General features: G+C 30.5%; 1 protein-coding gene across 3 annotated transcripts; it reads left to right on the top strand.

Moving 5' to 3' along the window:
* The first annotated feature begins 1,237 nt into the window (after positions 1–1,237).
* Positions 1,238–23,315, top strand: LOC113117616 (coiled-coil domain-containing protein 9B-like). 3 transcript variants are annotated; one of them, XM_026286405.1, is made up of 15 exons: positions 1,238–1,323; positions 1,702–1,781; positions 7,005–7,112; positions 7,224–7,328; positions 9,654–9,794; positions 11,035–11,157; positions 14,334–14,381; positions 14,574–14,743; positions 17,348–17,385; positions 17,515–17,592; positions 18,728–18,821; positions 19,571–19,604; positions 20,117–20,501; positions 21,454–21,533; positions 22,483–23,315. In XM_026286405.1, the coding sequence occupies exons 1-15, from the start codon at positions 1,317–1,319 to the stop codon at positions 22,507–22,509; spliced, it is 1,518 nt and encodes a 505-aa protein (XP_026142190.1). In that variant the 5' UTR covers positions 1,238–1,316; the 3' UTR covers positions 22,510–23,315. The 3 variants fall into 3 exon arrangements, with proteins under 3 accessions (XP_026142190.1, XP_026142188.1, XP_026142191.1); XM_026286403.1 differs by having other exon boundaries at positions 1,305–1,350; XM_026286406.1 differs by having other exon boundaries at positions 1,305–1,350; positions 17,515–17,562.
* Positions 23,316–25,878: the final 2,563 nt, after the last annotated feature.

Raw genomic sequence — 25,878 nt, forward strand, 5'->3', positions numbered from 1 at the left:
ACATGGCAGGAATATTGGGAAGAAGAAAGAACAGGAAGATGGTTTTATAGTATTCAAATAATTATTGGTAAGAACAGAGTAACAGGATGAAATAGACAGGAGGGAAATATCATCTCAAGGCTTAGATTTGGTCATACTGCTCTTAATAGCAGAAAATGGAGGAAACATGAGTATTGTAATATGGAGGAAAATGTTATAATGAAGTGTCCAAGATACGGAAAGGAAAGAAAGATACTGGGCCGGGTTTCCCGATAACGATGTATCTTAGCTCTTAAGAGCGTTTTCTACGTGCAAACTTACGAACGCTCGCAGCAATTCCACGAGCGTTTCCCAAAAATGCACTTAACATGAACGCGCGAGAACGCGCTCTACGTGCTACTTAGGAGTCGCTGTCCATTCGCGAAGTTCTAAAATGTAACCTTATATGGAATCGTATTCTGAACGTTTAACCTAATAATTGTCATCTGTTTTGGATTACCAATCAATACAATCAAGTCTATATAAAGCACCTACATACAGGCGGAGACACTGACAAAATGGCTGAAAAAAAAAGATACCTTTCAAAAGGATGAAATTAATGTCCTCTTAGAGGAGATAGAGAAAAACAAAGATGTGTTTTTTTTCATCTTGTTTTCCCCTTTTTATTTATTTCATTTATAAATTCATGTAAACAATAAACGAGTACAATAAAGTGTACAATAAAGTACAATCAAAATATTATTATATTACTGGCGTTGCAGTGTGTTAAATCTAGATAAAAGTGTAATCTGCCGGTTGTCCTGCAGGTGTCCTCATAAATCTGTCTTCTTACAATGCACTTGGGGATGTACGATTACTCCAGAGCACTCGTAGATCTACGAAGATTTTCAAGTGCTACTTAAGCTACGATGCTTTTGGGAAACAGACCGTAATATTAAGATCAATCGTACGATCGTTTTTACGATCAATTTAGGCTTACGATGCTTTTGGGAAACGCAGCCCTGATTGATGTTCTCAAGGAAAATAAAGACAATTTTAATTTGATTAACATTTTGGGGAATAAATCAGGCGATAAAAACGTTCAGTGTTTAATGCGTTATTTAAAGGAAAAATGATTATATAACAGAATTTAGGGAAGATTATGAGCATGATCCACACTCCTAATCAGTAGGTGGCGGTAATGCGCCTTAAAGTAGATTTTTGGCGCCATTAAACGCCAAGAAGAAGAAGAAGAAGCTCGGATCACGTGGCTTTACGCTTTCCTCGCCAATCAGCAGGTGGCGCCAAATCCAACCCAGTGACGTCAGTGACTCAGGCCTCGGTGTGTTTTCACCTGAATGGCAGGTAAGCGGATCGATCCTCATCCACCCGGTTTGTCTATCTTATTTTATCTCATCTAAACATCATTTTTATCCTTTAATGAACTAACCGCCATAGAAATGTAAAGTAGAAAATCCTGACGGAGTACAGTCGTGTTTGTGAAGTTACCAAACCGACCAGATTTAGTGCTGAGTTTACAAACAAGAAATTCAGCTCAATCCCAGATTAAATGTTTCAGATGAACACAAAATCATTTTTTATTTAAATACAGGAAAATCTTGAGCAGTCTTAACCATTCACGTGTAGTAACAACTATCCAGTGTTTTTAGTGTTATTAATATAGTACATTAATATGTTTAGAAACATATATACACACACATGAATTGTCATTGCTGCTTCCAGGAATCATCATGCAACACCAGGAGCATCACTTCATGTTCATGGACTTCTGTGAAGACACACACTGTCTGCTGGAGGACGATGTGAGTGTTTGAGATCTATTCAGACTGTAAAATCATTTTGATTCATGTATCCAGACCTTTAGTATTTATCTATTCTAAAGTGACTTAACAGAGGAAAACCACAGAGCCAATCATATTTACAGTACTTAAAATAATTATCTATACACAGGTATATATTTATATATTATATTTAACGTTTTTTACTTAATATTTAAATAATTCATCAACACATTTGTATTTCTTGCATGGTTCTCTGATATAAATTCATGACATGCATTTTTTTTTTTTAGAAAGTGTTTTATCTAGTTCACTTTTTTATTGTTTAATTCTGTAATATGTATTAATCAACGCTGTCCTATGGGTTTTTGAACAAAATACAGGTGCATCTCAGAAAATTTGAATATCTTGGAAAAGGTCTTTATTTTTTGTCATTTAATTAATTGAAAAAATTACTTTCTTATATTGTAGATTCATTGCACACAAACTGAAATACTTCAAGGTTTTTTTTCTGAGGGTTATGACTAACAGCTTAGGAAAATTAAAAATTCGGTATCTCAAAAAAAAAAAGTGTTTAATTTTGATTTAATTTATTTAGTTTTTAAGTCATTTACTCTCTTTTTATTTTATTTTATTTATCCATTTATTTAAGCTATTATTTTTTTTTGTATTTTTATGATTTAATTATTATAATTTAATTTTTTTAGAAAGTGATTAATTTAGATTTGATTTAGTTTTTAAGTCATTTACTCTCTTTTTATTTTTTTATTTATCCATTTATTTAAGCTATTATTTTTATTTATTTAGTATTTTTATGATTTAATTATTATTATTTTTTTAGAAAGTGATTAATTTAGATTTTATTTAGTTTTTAAGTCATTTACTCTCTTTTTATTTTTTTTATTTATCCATTTATTTAAGCTATTATTTTATTTATTTAGTATTTTTATGATTTAATTATTATAATTACATTTTTTTAGAAAGTGATTAATTTAGATTTTATTTAGTTTTTAAGTCATTTACTCTCTTTTTATTTTTTTTTCATTTATCCATTTATTTAAGCTATTATTTTTAATTTATTTAGTATTTTTATGATTTAATTATCTTCTCAGCCCTGTCCTATTAAACAACACGAGAGTCCGAAATATTCTTGTAAATAAACTTTTGAGAGTGTGAAATTGAGTTTCTTCTAAAAGTTCAATGAGTTCATAAACATACAGATTTCAAAATGTCGTTCTTTAAAATGAATACTTTATATTATAAATCTCTTATTGAGAGTTGTGGAGTGAATGGATGTGATTTGTAGAGGGGTATGACTGCACACATGGGTGGGGGTGTGAGGGGTAATTTTAACTATGAGCAAGAGCTTTAGAGAGAGAGAGAGAGAGGGGGGCTGGGCCGTACGGGCGAGCGGCGGCGGGGCTCTTCTTTGCCTCCAGGGATCTTGGCTCGCGGCCCAGCTGGTGTTTTTGTAATCAAGGCATGTTTCGGGACTCCATGCGCTTCTTCCCCGAGCCGCGTCGGCTGCCTGCCGCTTGCAAGGATCCCAGATTTCCCTGCTGACATGAACAGAGCTGTGAGTGCCACTGTTTCTCGTTCTCTCGTTCTTCCACTGGCTTTTTCTCCCAGCTTTGCTCTTCTCCGGATCCCGCTCGTTCCTTTCGCAGCAGTCCGGATGAGGATGGTATCTGAGCGTGCTTTTGTCTTACCCTCCCCGGAACAACGAGGCATCCGTCAGCTGATAGTTAGAGGCGATGTGTTAGGATATTTGACTTGTGATCCGTACGGATGAGTGGGAAGCGGCCGCTGGAATGCTCTCTGTCCTTTTGCAGCACTGATGATTCACGACTGGTTTTCCTCTGTGTGTTTGTTCCTCTGCGAGCGTTGTTTTGGTCCCCTGACAACCCAAGTCTCTGTGAGTTCTGTGCGCACTTCCCTTCAAAACGTAAACGCTTCAGATGCTTTTAAAAAGGAATCGTTCAGCTCTCCTTTTTGCGTTGAACTCAAAGGGAGATATTTTGAAGAATGCTTAACGGAAATGTTCAGCTGAAAATGGTAATTTGCTGAGAATGTCTTCAGCCTCTGGCCATCCCAGATCAGGATGAGTGTGTTTCTTCATCAGGTTTGGAGAAATGTAACATTGCATCAGTGTCTCATCAATGGATGCTCTGCAGTGAATGGGTGCCGTCAGAACGAGAGTCTGATAAAAACATCACAATAATCCACAGCGCTCCAGTCCATCAGTGAACATCTGGAGAAGACAAAAGCAAGCATTTAGACATTTTTAGTTAAAATATGAGTTAATAATCCATAATAACACTTCCTCCAGTGAAAAAGTGTTCTGGTCTGAATCAGGAGAGAAATCTGCACAGATGTGAGAGACAACACGAGATGCACTTTTTCACTGGACGAAGCGTTGTTATGTATTATGGACTTATATTTTAACTAAAAACGACTTAATGCTGGATTTGTATCAGCTTTTGTCTTCTCCAGATGTTCACTGATGGACTGGAGTGCTGTGGATTACTTGTTTGGACTCTCGTTCTGACGGCACCCATTCACTGCAGAGCATCCATTGATGAGACACTGATTGAATACTACATTTCTCCAAATCTGATGAAGAAACAAACTCATCCTGTTGGCCTGAAGGTGAACACATTTTCAGCAAATTAATACTTTTGGGTGAACTATTCCTTTAAGTCTTGTTTTCCACGCGATACATAAACAACTTAAAGTGACCTGCAATTTATATTCAGAGTCTCCTGAAGTCCTGTGATGCTTTATGAGAGGATCAGACTGATGTTTAAGTAGTTATTCACTGAAAACCCCTTTTCCCTGTAGTTCCTAAATCATTCTGTGTGAATAATGGCTTACAAGAACAACCACACGGCTTCAGGATGAAGCTTTTCATGAAAAGTCACCATCCACTTACACATTTCTTGCTTTCATGTCCCACAGAAAAAAGCAAGTCAAATGGTTGTTTATTATGGTCAGCTCCCACAATGAGTTTTTTGTCTGCGTAGTGCTTAAGACTTTTGAGCAAAAGCAAGAAAAAATGTCCTGTTTACAGATATTTAGAGAATGCTGATGCACATATGAATGAAAGCACAGTTTAAACAAACACTTACAGTATTTTGCACTGAATATTCATTACTTTTCATATTGTTTTGCACGCTTGTAGCACATCATCTGATGTGTGCTGTCACTTTAAAAGCGTGCACACATTTAAGTGCAGTGACTAAATGCTTGTTCTGGTGATGTAATGAGCACTAGTTATAGAGATGCTTGTTTTAGCAGCTCAAAATATGATTGAGTGTTTTGTTAGAGGATGCCAGCCGTGAGTCTGTGATCTGCAGGGGTTTGCTGGTATAAAAGCATCTCTCGACCTCGAGGAATCTCTGTTTCCAGCTGAAATCTGACTCTGTTCTCTCTCAGATCTCTTTAGATCCAAATTTACTCGGTGTGGGAGTCGCGCTGGCCTGGAGTCAGTCAGGTTTTCACACCGTAGGCGCTCCAGCTTTCTTTGTCTCAAATAATCCACAGATAAAGGGGGATCTTGACGTTTGGTTCGATGCCTGGTTTACTGACACAGTGAATAGGATGCTGTGCTAAACGTTTCTCTTAGACATAATGTTCATGCAGGCCGAGCTGCATTAATCAAAGTTTGTGGCTGTGCATTTAAACTCTATGTTAACATGATTGTTATTTTAGAAATGTTTATTTAGGGCCTTAGTTTTTCCACAAATTTAGTTTTTTGTTTTGTTACCTTTTTTTCTGGATTAAGTTTTTATTATGTATTATTTGTTTCCATTTTCATTTTCTGTCGATCACTTTTTTTCTGCCTAATTTTTTTTTTAATTTATAATTTTAATGTTTGAATAGGTTTTTTTTTTTTTGCTAATCAAACATTATTCCTAATTAAAATTATGAAATAATATAAATTATGAAACTCATAAAAGTAAAAAAATTTCAGAATCCTATGAAATCTTTTTTTTTCTGTTTTCAGCAATAAATATTAGTATTTAGATTTTAACAGTTACATAAAATTATACTATGTTTCTTTTATATTAGTTAATGTATACATATTATAGTTAATTTTCTTTATTTTTAATTATTTTTATGTTATTTTTATTTTACAAAACATATTAGAATAGTAATATTTTTGTTTATATTTTTATTTAGTAGTGGTAATAATGTAAAAGCAGCAATAATAATAATTATTATTGTAATATTTATTTTTCTGTTTTCAGCAATAAATATTAGTATTGTTATTTTTACAGTTATATAAAATGACTATATTATGTTTATTTTAATTTATAGTCAATGTATATGTATTATAGTTAATTTTCTTTATTGTTAATGATTTTTATTATGTTATTTTTATTTTACAAGAAAATAGTAGAGTAGTAATATTTTTTGTTTAGTCTTTTTATTTATTTTTTTAGTAGTGGTAATAATTAAATAATAGCAATAGTTATTATTATTGTAATAATTTTTACATTTAGTCATTTAGCAGACACTTTTATCCAAAGCAATGGAAGCAATTAAAAACAACAAAAGAGCAATGATATAGAAGTGCTATAACAAATCTCACTTACAGTATTTTAAATGCAGTACACGTAGCTCAGACTTTTAAATAATAAAATAAATAAAAAGAAAACCGATAGAATAGAAAAAGAATAGAGCAAGCTAGAGTTACAGGTCTTTTTTTATAGTCAAAATCTTGAGGTTATTGAGCGTGTTTTGAGTGACACTCTTCGAAATCACGGTCACATGTGAAATTCAGATCTCCTGAAGCAGCTGACATGGCATGAGGAGTTTAATGCTCTGAGATCATGTTTCCGCTCGTAGCAGCTGATGCTAATAATGGCGCGTCCGTGTGCAGTTAGATGCACAATCCATGCACTGTTAAAGAAACATGTAAACAGTCGATTGACTGCTGTGCAACTACTTACACGCCATTTGTTTCTCAGTTTCCATCCTGAACCCTTTCTTCTGGGTCTCTAGCATTTTATATACATTCACCAAACATAAATCCAGCTTTATTTTTGTTAGATTTGGATTATGTAATTCTGGGCAAAGAAAGACCATTACGCTGCTGTTTGTGTAGAAAGAGTTTATTTTACCGTGTGAGACGCAGTAAATAACAGAAACCCTGCTGTTAGACATGATCTATGCGATGTTGCACAGGTTGTTCGGATTATTGTGTTTGTGTATGTGATGTTGACATGTTCGTAAACTGTTCAGAGTCCCACAGAGATGATGATGATGAAGAAGGAACAGAAGGACGCAGAGCTGGATAAAAAGATCGAGGCCTTACGGAAGAAAAACGAAGCACTTATGAAACGCTACCAGGTGAAAACCTTCACAAAACCTCATTCAGAAATCATTTATGTATTCAAGATCAAAGATTCCACCGAAAAAGCTCTGCGTGTTTGCCTTGCTGAGTTTTGTGATGTTCTGCAGGAAGTGGAGGAGGATAAGAAGCGTGCGGAACAGGAAGGAATGTCACTCCGCAGCAGGAAGGGAAAGACGGATGATCTGACCATCAGCATCAACAAATCCTCCAACGTGAGCTGCTTTATTCCTGCACAGACAAACATTTTTAGGAATCGGAGCCAAATAATGGATGTCATACAGTTTAACAGCAATTTATATTCAATTTATTTCAATTCAAGTTTGTTTGTATAGCGCTTTTAACAATACAATTCATTGCAAAGCAACTTTACAGAAAATGTAGTTTTTACAATATTTAGTAGTAGCTTATAAGTGGTGACTGGTTTATGTGCATATGTAGTTTATGTGCAAAAAAAATTAATACGAAACATAGACAACCAGACGATGAACATTATTAACAGCAATTATAAACTGATTGCATAGTAAGTAGCAATATTTGTTAGTTGTTAGTATGTTGTTTCATGGTTAGCAACTACTGTTTTTTGTTCCAATAAGTAATATCTCGGTCTTATCTGAATTTAATAGGAGAAAATTATTAGTCATCCATTTTTTTTTACATTTTTAACACGCTCTGTTAGTTAAAAAAATAATTTTTAATTAATAAATTAATTTTGTTAATTTTAACTTTAAAAAGTTTCATCTGGTCTCGTTGACATATATCATCAGCATAACATTGGAAACTAATCCTGTATTTTCTAATAATATTACCAAGCGGCAACATGTATACTGAAAATAGAAGGGGACCTAGGACGGATCCTTGTGGCACTCCATATTTTACTCGTGATGAACGAGAGGACTCCTCATTTAAATAAACAAAATGGTAGCGATCGGACAGGTAGGATCTAAACCATCTTAGAGCCTGCCCTTGAATACCTGTATAGTTTTGTAATCGATCTATGAGTATGTCATGATCTATGGTGTCGAACGCAGCACTAAGATCAAGTAAGACTAGAAATGAGATGCAGCCTTGATCTGACGCAAGAAGCAGGTCATTTGTAATTTTAACAAGTGTAATTTTTAAGTGTAACAAGTTTAACAATTGTTTAGCAAGCATATAAAAAAAAAATCAGGTCTTTATATATATATATATATATATAGCTATAAATATTAGAAATGTGATTTTTACAGTTATATAAAATGTATTATATTATTTTCCTTTTATATTATTTTGCAGATTATATTTCTTCATCTTTTATCATTATACATGATTTTTATTATTATATATATTTAGTTTTTATTTTAAAATAATGATCAAAATGCTATATTTTTGTTTAGTCCCGGGTTGGTGCTTAACAAAGCTAGTGATGGTTTCGTTGTTATACTTAGTGTAGTACTTTCATTAAATACACCTCCATTTAAATATATTTTCTCTAAATAATAGTCAATATATATTTTCCTAACTTTATATTTGCAACATCAACATGTTATTGAATTGAGCTGAATAATATCTTCAGCTTCTGTAGAGCTGCTTTACAATTGAATTCATTTACTGTAATAATAATTGATGGGTTTTGCCACATGGACACTTTTATAGATGTTAACTGAATCAACATTGAGCTGAAAAAAGTCTGTTGTAGAGCAGGTTTACAGCTGAAATATTTTTTTTTTTTTTAAAATTGGTGAATTTTGCAACATTATACTTTCATGTTCCTGTTTACTGCTGCTTTTAAAACGTTTCTGTTGTACAAAGTGAACATTTATATTTTGAAGGAAATGTGATTTGACATCTAAAACCGTGGACCTCACGATGACTTAAAATAATTTAGACAAAAAGAAAATATCAAGACATTTTAATTTTAATTCACCCCCTCAATAACTGGTTTTATTTAAAAACCAAGATTCCCACCATCTTGAAAAATCTGCATTTATTTCGAAAATGTGATTTTTAGACTTATGAAATTTATTAATTTACATGACTTTTCCATCTCGTTTTAATCTATTTATGCCAAGCTCTAAAGCATTGAATCATGTAGAAATTGTAATAATAGTTTATATAGTTTTAAAAATTATTATCTTTAGTCCCTATCAAAATAAATCGCAAATGAATAGAAAAGTCATGGGGCCTTTTAAATGTTTTTATGGGCAGGTATTACACTTAACTAAAAATAGAACCATAAAAAAGTCCATAACCTAAAATATATTTAAAAAAAAAGAAGAAGAAAAATATTTTAATTTCAACTAGCTACATTTCTCATCTTAATTTAGTTTGACATTATGTAGAAAAATGTAAATAAAATTTTAAAAATGTTAAAATAAAAACAGAAAATATAAATGAAAACGAATTTATAATAATGATAAAAACTATAAAAGTATATTATAAGTACTCAAGGGAGGACCTTTGAGTCAAACAGTTTGAGAGTCGCTGAAGTAGCTCTGTCCTGCAGGAACCTGAAGTGAACTCAATGAGGAGAAGATCAATGATGTGTTTGTTGTGTTCAGGATCAGCGTGTGGTGACCGAGCGCTCGGGACCCGGAGGACTGAGAGACCGAGAGAAGGAGAAGAGTCCGGGATCCAGCGTCTTCAGCATCGGGAGAGGAAAGAGACGACAGCTGCTCGTCACAGCATCAGGAAACATCACCGTGAGACTCAATCAATCTTCCTCTTCCTCACTGACTGCTTTTGTCCTGTGAGACTCCATTCAAACCTTCTGCAGATCAGGAATCTTTTTTATTTAATAAACTGCTCGTTATGGGAAAGTCCCATTTTCTCCCTTTGATTCACTTGAATGATGTCATGCAATCTGTTCTGTTTTTGAACTGGGGCTGAGCTATTAATCCAAATAAAAGTGTAATGGTGAGTGCATGAGAAGTACTTTGTCAACAAAAGAGAAGCTTTAAAGGCTCTTTTTGCTTTTCTGCCAAAATAAAAGCTTAATGATTTAAAACTGAAAAAAAGTAAATTATTATAGCCATAAATATTAGTATTGTTATTTTACTTTTACACTGTTACTGTTGTATTTTTCTTAAATAGTATTAAATAGTGAAATCAACATTATTTTAGTATGTGTATAATTTTTTTATTTTAATATTTAATATTTTTATTTTTTCCCTGTTTTTGTTTTTTCATTTTTAATAATTTTGATGTTTTTGTCATTTCTATTTATTTATTTATTTAAATCTGTCTGTAAAGTTTTAATTACTTTTTATGTCATTTTTAGTTTTATTTTGAGAAATGTTGTTTTGTATGAAATAAAATATAAAAATATTTATAAAAATATTAAGTTAATTTAAATGTATTTATTTATTTATTTAATTATTTTTTATAACGAAATCCCTACTTAAAATAAAACTAAAATAAAATATAAAATTTGACTTAAATAAAATATAAAAAGTATATTAGTGGAACTACATGCCAAGGCAACCTTTCCAATATTAATTTAGTTTAAATTGATGTAAAGAAAAAAAGAGATTCTGCAAAATAAAAACTTAAAAACTATAAATATTTATAAATCTATATATATATATATATATATATATATATATATATATATATATATATATATATATATATATACACATTCATAAATGTGTGAACAAATGCTGTAGTGTTTATTTCTTATTTTATTTTAAATGTAGTAATAATAATAATAATCATATTAAAAACGTTTATTATTATAGATTTTATAGAAATACAATAACAAATTGTAAAATTTGTGCAGCCTTACAAGCAAGCACAGAAAATGAATCACATTTTAAGTTGAAATCGAATTTTCATGCAGCCCAACTTTGAAGGTTGTCGTCAGCAACTTATGTCAGACACAATTTAACCGAAAGCATGAATTTCAGCGCTGTTAGAGAGTGTTTTATCATGTTGTTTCAGGAGAAGAGGGTGTTCGGTGAAAGAAAGGACAGGAACCGTCCCGTGAGTCCAGCGAGGATGAAGTCCTGTGCTGAGGAAGAGCTGAAGTCCAACAACACACGAGGAAGACAGAGAGTCCCGCAGGTGAGCAGACGTGTCTGTATCATATACAGCAGGATTTATTATATCATTCCTCCAGTCTTCAGTGTCACGTGATCTTCAGAGATCAGAATAATATACTGATTTACTGCTCAAGAAACATTGCAGCTTTGCTTTTTAATATTTTTGTGAAAACCGTCATACATCTTTTATGATTATTGGAGGAATAGAAAGTTCAAAGAACAGCTTTTATTTGAAATACAAATCTTTTGTAACATTGTAAATGTCTTTGAGTGTCAATTTGGATGTAATTTTTAATGCATCCCTTGATGAACCTTACTTAAAGTAGAACTAAATAAAATGAGACTTTAAAATAAAATAAAAAAATAATATATATATATATATATATATATATATATATATATATATATATATATATAATAAATGTTTGTACTGTCTATTTTAATCAATTGAATGTGTCCTTGCTGAATGAGTGCTAATTTTATAAAAAAAAAAAAAACACTTCTGTAAAACATTAAAAACTATCAAGTCTAAAACTCAAGTATAAAAAAAAGGAATATTCAAAAAAAAAAAAACTTCCATACTAAAAATAAAACGTTAACTAAATTTTTTTAAGGCTAAAACTGTGATAAAAAAAATATGAGAAACTATAAAGATAATAAACCTCAAAAACAAATAAAAATGGCAAGTAAAACTGAAAGAAAAATGAAAACACAAAATCTAAAATACCAATTCAACAAGAAATACTTATTATAAAACAACAGTATGAAACAGAGAGTTCCGCTCCTTGATTCTGATTGGCTGAGGCATTAACGTTACAAAGTAACATTCACCTTTGTTTACTTCTGTTTGTTGCTCGGCAACCACTTTGTAACACCCACAGCTGTTTCTGAGGAGCTACATTGTTTGGTGGAAGAATACTGCTTTTATTAATATCATTACACTTTATTTGCTCTGTTTTATTCTGTTAAACCTTACTATGTATATAACTGTTTTATTAAAGCAGTAAGTCCCATGAAGCCGTGGTTTACTGTGAATTTATAACAGCTAAAGTAGTTTTAGTCACTCAGCTGTTATAAATTCACTCTAATCTTAATTAGATTTAGTTTTTATGGATTCAGTTTTCATTTAAATTTTAGTTTGTTTAGTTTTTATTTTCTTCTCTTTTATATTTATCATTTGTTTTTATTAGTTTTAGTCATTTAAGAACTTCAAAGTAAGCGTGTTGTAATTCAGGTCATTCTTTTCAGTAACTTTCACTTAGTTTAGAATTTTTTATATAGTTTTAATTAACGTTAACAACACTCGTCAGAACACTCGTGTTGCTGTATTGTTGTTAGGACAGGTTTTTTTTTTTGTGTGTTTTCCTTTTAGTTTTCGAAAGCTTAGTACTTCAACTTATTTTATTTAAATTATTAGTTTTACTGATTTGAGGGTTTTCATTTTTATTTTTACATACATCTATATTATATATATTATATCTATCTATGAATTTATATTTTAATTAAAATTATATATAAAATATTAAATAACTTATATTATAAGTTATATTATATATTAAATAACTTATATTAAATATTTTTATAATATATATATATATATATATCTTTTAGATTCCTTAAATTTTTTCAATAAAAAAAATAAAGCTTTATTTATATAATTTTGTATGATTTTTAATCTTTATATTTCTGTTTTAAATTTACATTTATATTTTATTTTTAGTTCCTCAACTTAAACAAATTTTTTTTATTTTGATGTAAATATTTTAAGTGTGTTTTTAATGTAATATTTATTTGTTTTCCTTTAACTTTTTTGAATTTAACAAACTTGATGTTTAGATTTTTTTTATATTATTATTATTATTATTATTTATTTAATGATATGGTTGGTTGCTATTCATGTTTACATTATTGAACTTTACTGAACAAAGCTTGCAGGATGTTAAACATTGAGTGTACTACTTCTGTTCATCCACCTGAGGGCAGTGTGTCTCTTCCAGTCTACAGAAAAGCCTTTTTACTGAAATAAATAGACGGCTTGTTACACCAATCCACCTGCCATGTAGAAATGTTAATGTTTTATGCCTTCATTTTATTATTAGAAAAATCTCAATGCACAACAATGAATTCCTTCTGAAGCAAAAAATCATATAAGACTCTAATGAATGAAAGTGTTTATATAGTTTCAGTTAATTACACATGCTGTTTGATTATTAAAGTATTAAAATGAAATACAGAAAATACATTAAAATGGAAATTTGGTAAAAAAAAAAAAAATTTAGGTCTCTAAAAAAAATTCATTTGTTAAACTTTTTTTTATTTATTTACAAGTTGTGTGATTTTAAGCATTACAGTTCAATTTTAACCATTTAAACAGAGTCAAGAAATATAAAAACGGACAGAGAGAAAAAGAAATACATTTCTTTTGATCATTAAAATTACATTTTAAACATTAAAACAGAATCCAGAAAAAAATGGATAGAGAAAAAAAATAACATTTCTTTTGATTATTAAAATTTAATTTTAAACTTTAAAAAGGAGAGGAAAAAAAATGAAAAAATGAAAAAAAAAAATTATTATAGGGACCCCTATATATATATAGAGAGAGAGAGAGAGAGAGAGAGAGAGAGATGATTAAGATTATATATGTATATATATATGTTGCTTTTTACTAAATATGCATTATAGTAAACCGCACATTTACTGTGTGTATATGTATATATAATATATATCTATTTTTATATTTATATATTTACCGTATTTTTCGGACTATAAGTCGCACCTGAGTATAAGTCACATCAGTCCAAAAATACGTCATGATGAGGAAAAAAACATATATAAGTCGCACTTATTTAGAACCAAGAACCAAGAGAAAACATTACCGTCTCCAGCCGCCAGAGGGCGCTCTATGTTTTCAGTGTAGACTACAGGAGAACTGAGCAACATAGAGCGCCCTCTGGCGGCTGGAGACGGTAATGTTTTCTCTTGGTTCATTTCTCTTGGTTCATGTCAAATTAATTTTGATAAATAAGTCGCACCTGAATATAAGTCGCAGGACCAGCCAAACTATGAAAAAAAAGTGCGACTTAGAGTCCGGAAAATACGGTATATTAATGAGGATTTTTGTTTTAACGGTCAGAATCTTCATCTTGAAGTCTGTTCCAGTCTTTTGCTGGGTCTCATTATTGTGTGTTTGTTCAGGACGACGCAGATCGATGGAGTCGATGTGAGGACTTGTCTGTGGTCCCGGTGAGCGTCTCCACACACTCTCTGTCTGAACATCTACTTATATTAAACACAAGAGATGCTCGGATGCATGCCACCGATCATATTGTTGTTAAAGTGGAGTGGCTTGTGTTCAGCCGCGCAGTACGTCACAGTAGATGATGACACATAGACTCCAGATCCTGCTCTGTGTTTGACGCTCAAGTGATCTGGCAGGTCACACAGGCCGTCGCTGACCTGAACCTGGTCTCATCCCAAGAAGAGCAGCTGGAGTATCTGCGGTGGAAGAAGGAGCGCGAGGAGATCGACCGCGAGCGTGTGGCTCGACACAAGACCGCTGAAGGCCAGTGGAGGAGAGCCTGGGACATGGAGAAGACCCATCTGATGTAAGCCACACGCCTGAGAACCTGATTCTGAGAGCAACTAACCTTTAGTTTGACTTCTTCTTTGGTTTGTTCGTTCTCTGCATGTTTAACTGCCTCACACATATATAAACCCCAGCTGTTTGAATCACAGTGGCCTGCTTCTTCTCTGTCTCCTGAATGAAATGCTTCATAAATTCATAAGTGAAGGATTGTGTTATAACAATAATGTTTAGCTGTTAATGCTGGTTGAAATTAAGAGCTATTTAGACATTATCTGTGTTTCCATCCATGCATTTTTATTTAAATCTTGGGATATTGCATAAAAAAAAAATAATACATAAAATAATTGGATCAATATGTGCATCAAATCTAAAAATGCACATTTAAAAAAATATTTTCTTGATTGAAGTGGAAGTCATTTAATATGTAGGGGGATTAAGCCATATGTTTAATATTTTTGTATTTTAATTCCATCTAATTGGATTTATCAGAATTAACATAATCTAATAAATTTAATGTGATGCGTATTTGTCCGTCAGGTATAAATAAAACAGGTCAGATTTTAATGCACTCAAAAATCATGCTAAAGTTTAAAAACCTTAATTATTTAAACGAAATCAAATAGATGCAAATTGATTTTGTCTAAATAATCATCTTTTCGTAATGCATTTATTAAAATTGCTCAGATAATCAAATTGATTGTTAAAGTATGAAAATGTTTTTTTGATTAATAAAAAGCATTTAATCAGTGCTATTACTAATGATGATCCTTAATATTAATTTGTTAAAGTCAGCATGAAATTAAAATTGACTTGTTTTGTTTTGTCATAGAAATTATGACAGAAAAATATTACTGTTGTACATTAAAGTTAACTTTTATAATAATAATAATAATGTCGTCCTTTACAGAAAAAAAATGCTTTTATTTTTATAAAATTGTAATTATTATAATTCAAAGCATAATTTTGTTGATTTAGACATCCTTTTTATTATAAAATGTTTAAAATAAAAAGCAAATAAAATAAAAATGTAAAAACCAAAAATTATCCTTAAATTACTTTTACTGATGTTTTCAGCCACCCTTTTTTTTATATAAATATTTTAAATTCTCCAAAATTATATAATAAAAGTAAAATGGGTTTTGAAAGCTGTTTTGTGATGCACTGTTTAATTTTCTGCATGTAATTTCTCCACTGGGAGTACAGCCAAATGGATTTGCATAATGATATGTAGCTCCGCCCCCCAAACCCACGTGATTGGTTGAGTCAGAAACTGATATATCGGGCTGCTCAAGCAAACATATCAGTGTTTAACTTCCCTGAACTGAGACGTCAAAAATGTTTTAACGTTAAACTGAAAAGATGTTAGTGGTAATTAGTTTATAATCTAGTGTTTTGTGTGTGTAGTGAAGTAGAGATGCTGTCATCATCATTAAACCTGAACATACAGTACCACAAGCAAGTGTTAAGCTGTGTCTGGAAGTCTTTCAGATGGGTTCTTCTGGAAGAAATGAGCACTATTGAGTGGAAGGGAGAGGGGGTTATTTTTAGGGTGCTTTGAATGCCTTGCCTTATTTGGGACGGTTTCCGAGCACTAGAGACACTTCAGGGACGGAGGTTTTGTGGGAGGTAGAAGATAGAAACACACAGGATCAGTGAACGTCCTGTACGAGAGAGCAGAACAATCACAACGTCACAAAATATCATCTCTGTGTTCAACTGATACTTTACTCCAGATGAAGAAAGAAAAGATTATCATATAAAAAAAAAAAGAAAAAAACATGTTTTATATATAATATATATATATATATTTGTTTTTAATTTAAAATACAATTTTATTATATATATATATATATATATATATATTCAAATCAATTTCATTTTAAAGTAAAATAAATCTTATTATCTAATTGTGTGTGTATAATAAAAAATAAAGTTTGATTAAACATATATATATATATATATATATATATAACTATATACAACTATATCTTATTCATTATTTAATTGTGTGTATAATTATATAGTAAAAACTGATTAAATGTATATCTATAATTATATATATGTGTGTGTGTGTGTGTGTGTGTGTGTGTGTGTGTATATATATATATATATATATATATATATATTCATTTTTTATTTAAATACAATTATATAATTATATTTAAATTAAAACGTAATATTTTATATATATATAAAAAATAAACGATTAAATTTTAATTTAAATAAAATTATATATATATAAGTCGCATTGCAAAGAAATCAACGAAAAGCTTTCTTTAAACAGATCATAATATAGTAATATAATAGTATTTCTTCTCTCTTTAAATTTTTGGATAAACTGTGTCCCAGACTTTTTATTTATCTATTTGTATTTCTCTTATCTAGTAGCTTTTTAGAATTAGATTTTATATGCTACAGATACAGATCAGAAAATATAATAATAAAACGTTTCTAAGGTTTCTAAGAACAATCTGTGTCACGGTGAAATCATGGGATCTCGAATCAGTTTTGACCGATCACTGAATTGAAAACAGCTTGCATGGTTAGTTGTGAATGTTTCTGAACAGTGAAGCGAGGATGTTCAGCTGCGTCTGCGTGTTCTGTCCCATGTGTTTTATTGTAGGTTCTCCGAAGAGGAACCCGGAGGAACATCAGACAGAGGTGAGCACATACAGAGGAAGAGCAGAATCAATTCACTGTTACAGATCTTATATTGAGCGCTGTCTTCATAAAGTCTGCTTGTGCTTTGTGTGTGGATTGTGTCTATTTGTTAATTATATCTGATTAAAGGAGGTCGAAACGCCAGAAGAGGAAATATGAGAGCAGAAGCGTCCACAGGTGCGAAAAACCTCGAACTCTTAAGTCAAGGTGAACATTAAAAAAAATCATGTTAATTAGCAGCACATTTAATGCTTAGATGTTCAAATATGCATTAAAATCGTGGGTTGATATTAAAAATAAACATGGAAAAGAAGTTATGAATAACTAAAACATAAATTGTGCAATAGCAAATACAATTATTCTCTTTCCATGTGCACTTTTATATTTTCTGTTTTCATTTTAATTGTAAAGTTTTAGTAATTTAGTTGTTTTTAATTTTTTTTAATGTGCATATAGATTTGATTTAGTTATTTTTTTTAATGCATCAGGTTAAGTAACTATTTTAAAATTCTAAATGTTCTAAATTAGTTTTATGACATTAGTTTAGCTTTTAGCTAACCTTAATAACACTGTTTCTAGCATGTCACGTTTAAAATACTAATATTTTAACTTATTTTAAAAGATATATAAAATACAAACTTTTATGTGTGTGTGTTTGTGTGTGGGTGTGTGTGTGTGTATATATATATATATATATATATAAATATATATATATATATATATATATATATATATATATATATATATATATATATATATATCAAATAATTAAATTAAATATAAGATGTTGCATATCAATTTTAATTGGAGGCTACCAAAATAAATGTTTTAAATATAAGGGTATTACATTTAAAATATTTAATATACAAATATTTAATACAAATTGTAGCTCTGTTTTTTGAAAGCTTATATAAAAATATAACATTTTATATAAAATATAGTTTAATTAAATATAAAAATTGTAAATTAAACCATATGAAAATATTAAATTATGAAAAAAATAAAATTAAAGCTTTAATTTAATTAAAAGCTTATATAAAAATTTTACATTGTATTTCAAAAAGATATTCTAAGTATAAAGGTATTACATTTAAAATATAAAATATACAAATATTTAATTATTTGTGTGCTTTGGGAACTAATATAAAAATAAAAAACATTATGTAAAATATAGCTTTTAGTTAAATATAAAAAAGGTAAATTAAACCATATTAAAAATATTAAGTTATATATATAAATATTAAAATTGAAGCTTTTATGAAAATCTGAAACGATCAAGAGTTAACAGGAATGAATTAAATCCTGTTCTGCAGTGTGTGTTTGTGTGTTTGTGTTGTTGTAGGTGGACAGCAGGCGTCAGACAGGAAGAGGAAGTGTGTTCCAGTGGTGCGCAGTAAAGCCCAGGGGAAAGAGCGTCTGACGGGGCGAGCCAGGAGGTAAACTGATGGTTTACAGTAACATCACGCCACATTTGACCTCAAAGCCATTATGTCTTACATTTACGCCCCCTCAGAGGATGATGGGAAATGCTCTTTATGGTTTTGTGCATTTCCACTGCCTTTAATGTTCAACCACAGAATCATCTGGTCACATGACCGCTCATAATTTGACTTTTCAAATCTTATTATGTTTAAAGCAGATCCTTATTATACAGTAAATGGATGTTCATTAACTCTTTACACACCAGACCTTTGATTTTCTGATCTAAGATAAAGATATTATTCAATTCTTAATCCGTTATGTATTTTTATTAAAGATCTTATAATGTCATCTAAAACCACTGACTAAAAATACAGTGTTATCTGTTTATATATATATATATATATATGTTTACAAATAAAAATAAAATATTAAATTATTTTAATGTAATCTTAATATTACATTGTATCATGTTACATTTAATTACATTTTAAAATAAAACGTTAATTATAATTGGTATCATTAAATAGAATTAATTATTATCAATAATATGACAAATTAATTTTATTTAAATAATAACTAATAAAAATGCATTAAGAAACAACATAATATCTTCAATAGTAATATCACGGTATCTTTGATACTAAAACATTTCTTTCAAACAATTACCATTTTTAATAGTAAATTAATATATGTTTACTGTATTATAACGAAGAAGTGTTTTGAACTTCAGATTGCAAATCATTTCTTGGTTTTGCTTTCATAGGTGGGATGCTAAAGAGCAGGAGGAGCATTTACAGGTGATTTTTATTATTATTATTATTATTAATAATAATACTACTACTGCAGTTTTGAATTTGGGATTAAAATGGTTTTTTTTATTTATGCATACAATTTTCACCATTTGATGCAATAAACTTCTTAACATGATATTCATAAAAAACAATAAAGATGGAATAAAATACGCTTATTTTTTATGAAAAAAATACTATATCCGGGGTATTTTTTTATTTTACTTATTTTATAAAAAAATCTCCAAATTTTAATTAAAAAAAGAATGTAACAAAATATATTAATAATCCTAAATGTAAGATTCAAATTCTATTTATTTTATCTATTTATTCTTTTTTTTTTTTAAGCTTTTCATGAACATATTTGCACGATATAATATATTAACCGTTTTAAAGGTAGGCTTTAAAATATGTCGTAAATATATTGATTTTGGTTTTTGGGGTAACTACTTGAGGTTTTAATGAAATTCCCTAAGTTTGAGGTTAAAGTGAAGCCCTTTCTAATGTTCGATATATGCCAGGTGCATCCAGAGAGCAGTTTGCAGGAGTTTTTAGAGGAACTCGACGCTCTTTGTGCTCCTGAGGTGGAGAACGTCCATCCAGAGACTGACGATGAAAACACAAAGCCACGTGCATGTGAAGAAGTAAAGACCCCCGATGGGACGGCAGAGCAGAACGAACACGTTTCTACAGAATCCACTCTCAAGGGCATTGAGAAAAGGGTCCGGTTTTCTGAAAACCATGTGAAGAATGGCACAGAAACGACTTCACAGGTCAAGAACGGCCGTGTAGAAGACGACAGACAAACACTGGCGCGAGACGACGGCGAACGTGTCCCAGAGGAGATAAAACTGGAAGAACCGGACAAGAACCAACACAGCAAGAGCTGCTCAAACAGAGGGAACGGTACGAGAACATCAGTTTCAGAGTTTGTGGTGAAAACTACATTACCCATAATGCTGTACAGAAAGTTCCTCCAGTCAGTCTCAGTGAGTTAAATAGCTCCGCCCCCTCCCATGAAGGACTGCCAGTGATGTTTGTATTATTTTGTATTTTGTAACAAAATATATTGTTTCTACAGATATAATCAGTAACTTAAAATTTACTTTTTTTATTATTATTATTCAATCATGTAGTTTGCAATGCATCATGGGATTGTAGTTCTTTGCCTCTCTAAAGCATTAAGTCTTGAATCTGTCTCTTGGTCTGATTTTCAAATACTTGTCTGCTCCAAATTAAAGTTTGTAATGTTGTATATTATTATTATTATTATTTAATATATATATATATATATATATATATATATATATATATATTTTATTTTTTTTTTTTTTTTTTTTTATTAAAATCAAGCAAAATTACTATTGAAATATTCCATGTAAAATAAAAATTAAATTTTATTTTACATATGTTTTGCATCTTGTAATGCTTAAATTAAAGTTGGTAATATTTTGTAATTTATTTATTTTTTTTATCAATATGGGATATATATGGATAAAATTATTCAGAAACTGTGTTAAGTATTATTTAAATAAAATTATAGATAGATATATATATATAGAGAGAGAGAGAGAGAGAGAGAGAGAGAGAGATTATTTATATTTGGATATTTTCCTTTTATGTGTATTTTCTATTTTACTATTAACTTATATTTTATTTTTCAAATTTTCTAAAGGGTTTTTTTTTGTTCAGGATCCAGCAACACTGAAAAGTTGGTTGCACTAATGCACTCTGTTATAAACTGAAATGATTGTGATGTGCAGCAGGTTTTGAGGGTTTGTGTGTTTACACTGAGCGTGTGTGTTTGTGTGTGTGTGCGTGTGTGTGTGTGTGTGTGTGTGTGTTCTCTCTCTGGCAGAGGAGCTGATGGACTCGAGTCTGTCTGTGCTGGAGCTGGATGCTGGATCTCTTCCCGTCCACGGCTCCAGCGCTGATGTGGTGAGTGTGCTGCAGTAAACCTCTCACAGGATCCAGCTGAAGTGCTGCTCAAATACCCCACAAAGCAGCACTATACATCGAACCAGGCCACTTACTCGTCCTACCACGTATAGAGCACGCTTACATCAGTGTTAAAGTGTTGAAATGCAACACTACATCCATTTCTGGTATTTCTAGGACTGCACAATTTGGGAATTAACTGGGATTTTTCTGCAAAAATTCCGATTTAAAATGCATTTAAAAGACAATTCCAGCTTGGTATGCTTATTTGTCAAGGTCAAGGTTTTTGTATATGTGGTTATAAAATAATAATAATGATTATTATGACTAATATAGAACTATATAAAAATTACTAAATAAATGTATATTATTTTACTGTAAAAAGTATTTAAGAACAATTACTGCTCAAATTATAATAATAATATTTATTGCTGTCTTATTAGAGTTTTACATTAAATGTGTGAAGAATTAAGGGGTTTTTATTATATATAAAAAAATAAAGTAATAAATAAAATAAAAAATTACATTTTATGCAATTGGCAAACGCTTTTATCCACGTTTTTTTTTATTTATTTTTTAACATTTTAAATTATTTACAAATATTTTAATATTGTAAATATTAAAAATAAAATAAAAAACTAATAAAAACAAAAAAAAAGCTACTACAATTATTATTGTTACCAAATAAAAATATAAAAAATACTGAATAACTAAGAAAAAAATAAATTTTTTAATGCTTTTTAGTTAATAATAATAGCATATATTATTATTATTATAACCAAATAAAAATGTAAAAATTACTATTGTAGTATCTCACTGTAAAATTATGTATATATACATACATATATACAATAAATGTCTGAGTATGTATGTATATAAATGTGTGTATACTGTTAAAATGTTGAAATATTTATATTTATTTTACTATTTCTCTTCTTTTTTTTTTCAGGCCAGAGAGAACGGGAAAGTGGTTTAGATGGGAAATGATGTCACTCACATCTGGCTCAAACCTAATCAAAGCGCAGCCCGACCCCATCCCTTGCTTTAGTTTCTGTCTGATTGTGTTTGTTTCATCGGATGCAGAACGCTGTAAACGCTGGCTGTGGTTGTCCTGCTTCGTTCATCTTCTCGTAGGTGAAGATTGTTAATGCTTCAGCGCACACTAAACCCAAAGCTCGGATGGATTTCAGTCTGAACGCACTACAAACGACTTGAATGTGGAACAAACCCATAGACACAGAGTGCATTTAGACGTCACCAGCGCGCTAACTGACTTCACCTAGTCTAGTCCTCCTCATCATAACTCATATAAGCCTCATATAATATTCTTCATAAGCACATGTGTCGTGGGGTTTGGTGTGGATGGTTCAAGTATGTTACTTAGCACTTTATTTTGAAAGACTGAACTGAAAAGTATTAAACCAGTTTAAAGATGAAGGACTGTTAAGGTCTAAATTGTTTAGTTTTACAAAAGACCGCAGGATGTTTACGACATAAACGTGTTTTAGTTACAGGTTTATTTGGTCCGGCTAGTTCAGCACTCGGTAGTTTATTATAAATGGCAATAAATGATGATCGTGCTGATGTTCATCTTCATAACGTTTCTGTATTTCTGATGAAGGTTTGAGGTTTTAAGTGACTAATGGTTGAGTTTTATATCGTCACGTTAAGTATCTCGTGTTCATTTGGTTTTGAAATGAATGTTAAATATAAAAACTGTACTGTGATGCTTGCACTGATTTCACTGGACAGAATATTAAAATGCACTCAAATTATACCCAACACGAACCTGATTTATGAATTTATACCAACAATATCTACCTGTAAAAAATACCTTTTACTAAGATTTAGTTTTAAATTAAAGGTTTCTTTATTAAAATAAAAAAAAAGAAATCTTAATAAAATTTAAATTAAGCTTATTACCTTTAAATGTCATAATATTTGAGTTTTAATGCCAGTCAACATTTACATTAAGAATAAATCTTTTGCAGTGTTGTAAAATTTATTTTATATATATTTTTTTTTATTCTTTTTTTTTATAATCGGAGACGATATTTTTATGTGTGTGTGCTTGTGTGTCTACATATATATAAAGTGTTATATAATTATATATATTATTATTATTATTAACATTTAAATGAGCATTTAATATTTTTGATATTTTGAAAACAATGTTTTTATACAATCTTTTAATTTTTATTTTATTTATTTGAATATTATATTTAAATATAAATGTAATAATATTTTTATATGTAAAATATTTTAAAATCTCTATTTAATTCTAGATGTGTGTGTGTGTACTGACATTTTTTTTAGCTTTATTTTACATGATTTTCAGCAAAACACACTATGCATGAATCATTTCTTAGTTTTTATGTAGATATTTCGTTTCTATTGATTGTTCATAATTATTTTCCAGCCTCTCTCTGTTTGGTTAAATCAAGGAGGCGGAGCTAATCACACTTCACTAATTAATAATTTTGAGGAAGTTGATTTACTTGCTCAGTCCATCTGGATTTATTTAAAGAAGCAAATAACCCACTTCTCCAGCAGTGACATCTGTGCAGAAGACACTAATAAACGACTGTTGTTTTGCAGAAGCAGTGCTGCATCACAGCTCTGTGTTCAGATCTTCTGGGAATCGCGTCTTATTATTTTTAAGAGCCTCCCATCGGCCGGTTGCTCTGGAAATCTCTCCCTGTTCTCCTCAAACACAGCTTTGTCTCCTGTTACTCTTTTAATTACCTCTTCCAGCAGGCGTGCTCGGGGACCTTCACATGATTTATGATCATCATGGTCCGGATCATAGATGAAGGGACTTTCATCTGCTGGTGTTTGGTCAAATATTAAACTCATGTCTCGTGAAAAGAAAAATACACAAAAAATACAAAAGAAAGTATGTCAACATGAAGCAAACTGAAGTTAAATCACACTGACAGGGATTCTTTTTAATCATTTGATTAAGTTTGTTGTTTATAGTTGAGGTTTAAGTGTTAGTTTAAATACAACAACATGTATAATGTCTAAATGTCATTTTGCATATATTTTTAAGTTTTTAATGCATTTAAATGTAGCGTTTTAACAACCATTAACCTTTTTATGTATATTTATGGAGAAAGAGAGTGGTATAGTAATCATTATATATAATAGTGTATAATATATACTTTAATATGTTTTGAGATTTTTTTTGTTTGTTTTGTTTCTTAGTTTTTATAACTGATTCTACAATATTTTAATAAATAAATGGAGCCTTTTTAGAACCATTAAGGTCTCTTAAGATTTTTTTTAATTCTATATATTATATTAATATTAAATTTATGTTTGAATTTAGCAACAAATGTTTTTATAGTTTTGTATTGTTTTTTTTTTATTTTATATCTATTATTTTCATTTTTAAATATTGCTATTTATAAAATGTATTCTTTTTAGAACATTAAAATATTAGGGCTGTCAAATCGATTAATTGCAAAGAATCACATCCAAAATAAATGTTTGCATTTACATTTTATATATATATATATATATATATGTGTGTGTGTGTGTGTGTATGTGTACTGTGTATATTTACATTTATGCATTGCAAGAGGTTTTGTATAAAAGCATCTTCCAAATGCATGAATGTAATGTAAATACAAGTTCTTAAATATGTGTACTCAAGCTTTTATTTTGAAGTGATTCATCAGTTTGACAGCACTTCATATATTGTTGATGCAGAGTGTTTCAGAACTGACACATTTGAAGCTCTTTGACATTATGGGCATGTGCACAGTTTGTTACTGTCTTTTTATAGTCGATTCGAGACCTGAAGGGAACATCAGGCCTATAAAAAGCCTGTGGTGCTCCTAACCACCGGTTATTCCAGAAATGGGACAAAAAGCCTGGTGAAATCCAGATGAGTGCAGCTTTGGCCCTGTCCTGGTCTCCTGCTGCAGTGCGGTGGTCTCTCGACACACACTCCATTATATCAGGAGCACCTGCACTGATGGGTTACAGCACTCTCAGCTTGATTAATAATGCATTTCTGTCTGCTCTGACCCATGATCATTGAAAAGCCCATTATGGGCCTGCAACATAATCCTGCACTTTCTATCCAACAACAGCACTGGTTGGATTCAAATGGTTTTGCTTCAGGATGCAGGTTTTAGCGACTCAACACATCGTTTATCAAACAGAAATAGCAGACATGAGGTTTATTCATATGAACTGCTTGAGCCAAATATGCAAATATCGGCTATTCAGCTACAACAACTTTGAAATTAATTGTGCTTTATTAATTGCATTTAACACTAATCGGATCGAACCTTCAACCCACCAATTAAGAGCAACTGAAGAACTTGCTGGGTTT

Source organism: Carassius auratus, chromosome 17 (genome assembly GCF_003368295.1).
Source record: "Carassius auratus strain Wakin chromosome 17, ASM336829v1, whole genome shotgun sequence".
NCBI lineage: Eukaryota > Metazoa > Chordata > Actinopteri > Cypriniformes > Cyprinidae > Carassius > Carassius auratus.

What these genes read in the sequence shown, in the direction of transcription:
- LOC113117616 (XM_026286403.1), top strand. Translation starts at nt 1,317, where the DNA reads ATGGCAGGTAAGCGGATCGATCCTCATCCACCCG. An exon ending in GATCGATCCTCATCCACCCG is followed by an intron (nt 1,351 to 1,701) that starts GTTTGTCTATCT and finishes TGCTGCTTCCAG; the next exon opens with GAATCATCATGCAACACCAG. An exon ending in CAGCATCAGGAAACATCACC is followed by an intron (nt 9,795 to 11,034) that starts GTGAGACTCAAT and finishes ATGTTGTTTCAG; the next exon opens with GAGAAGAGGGTGTTCGGTGA.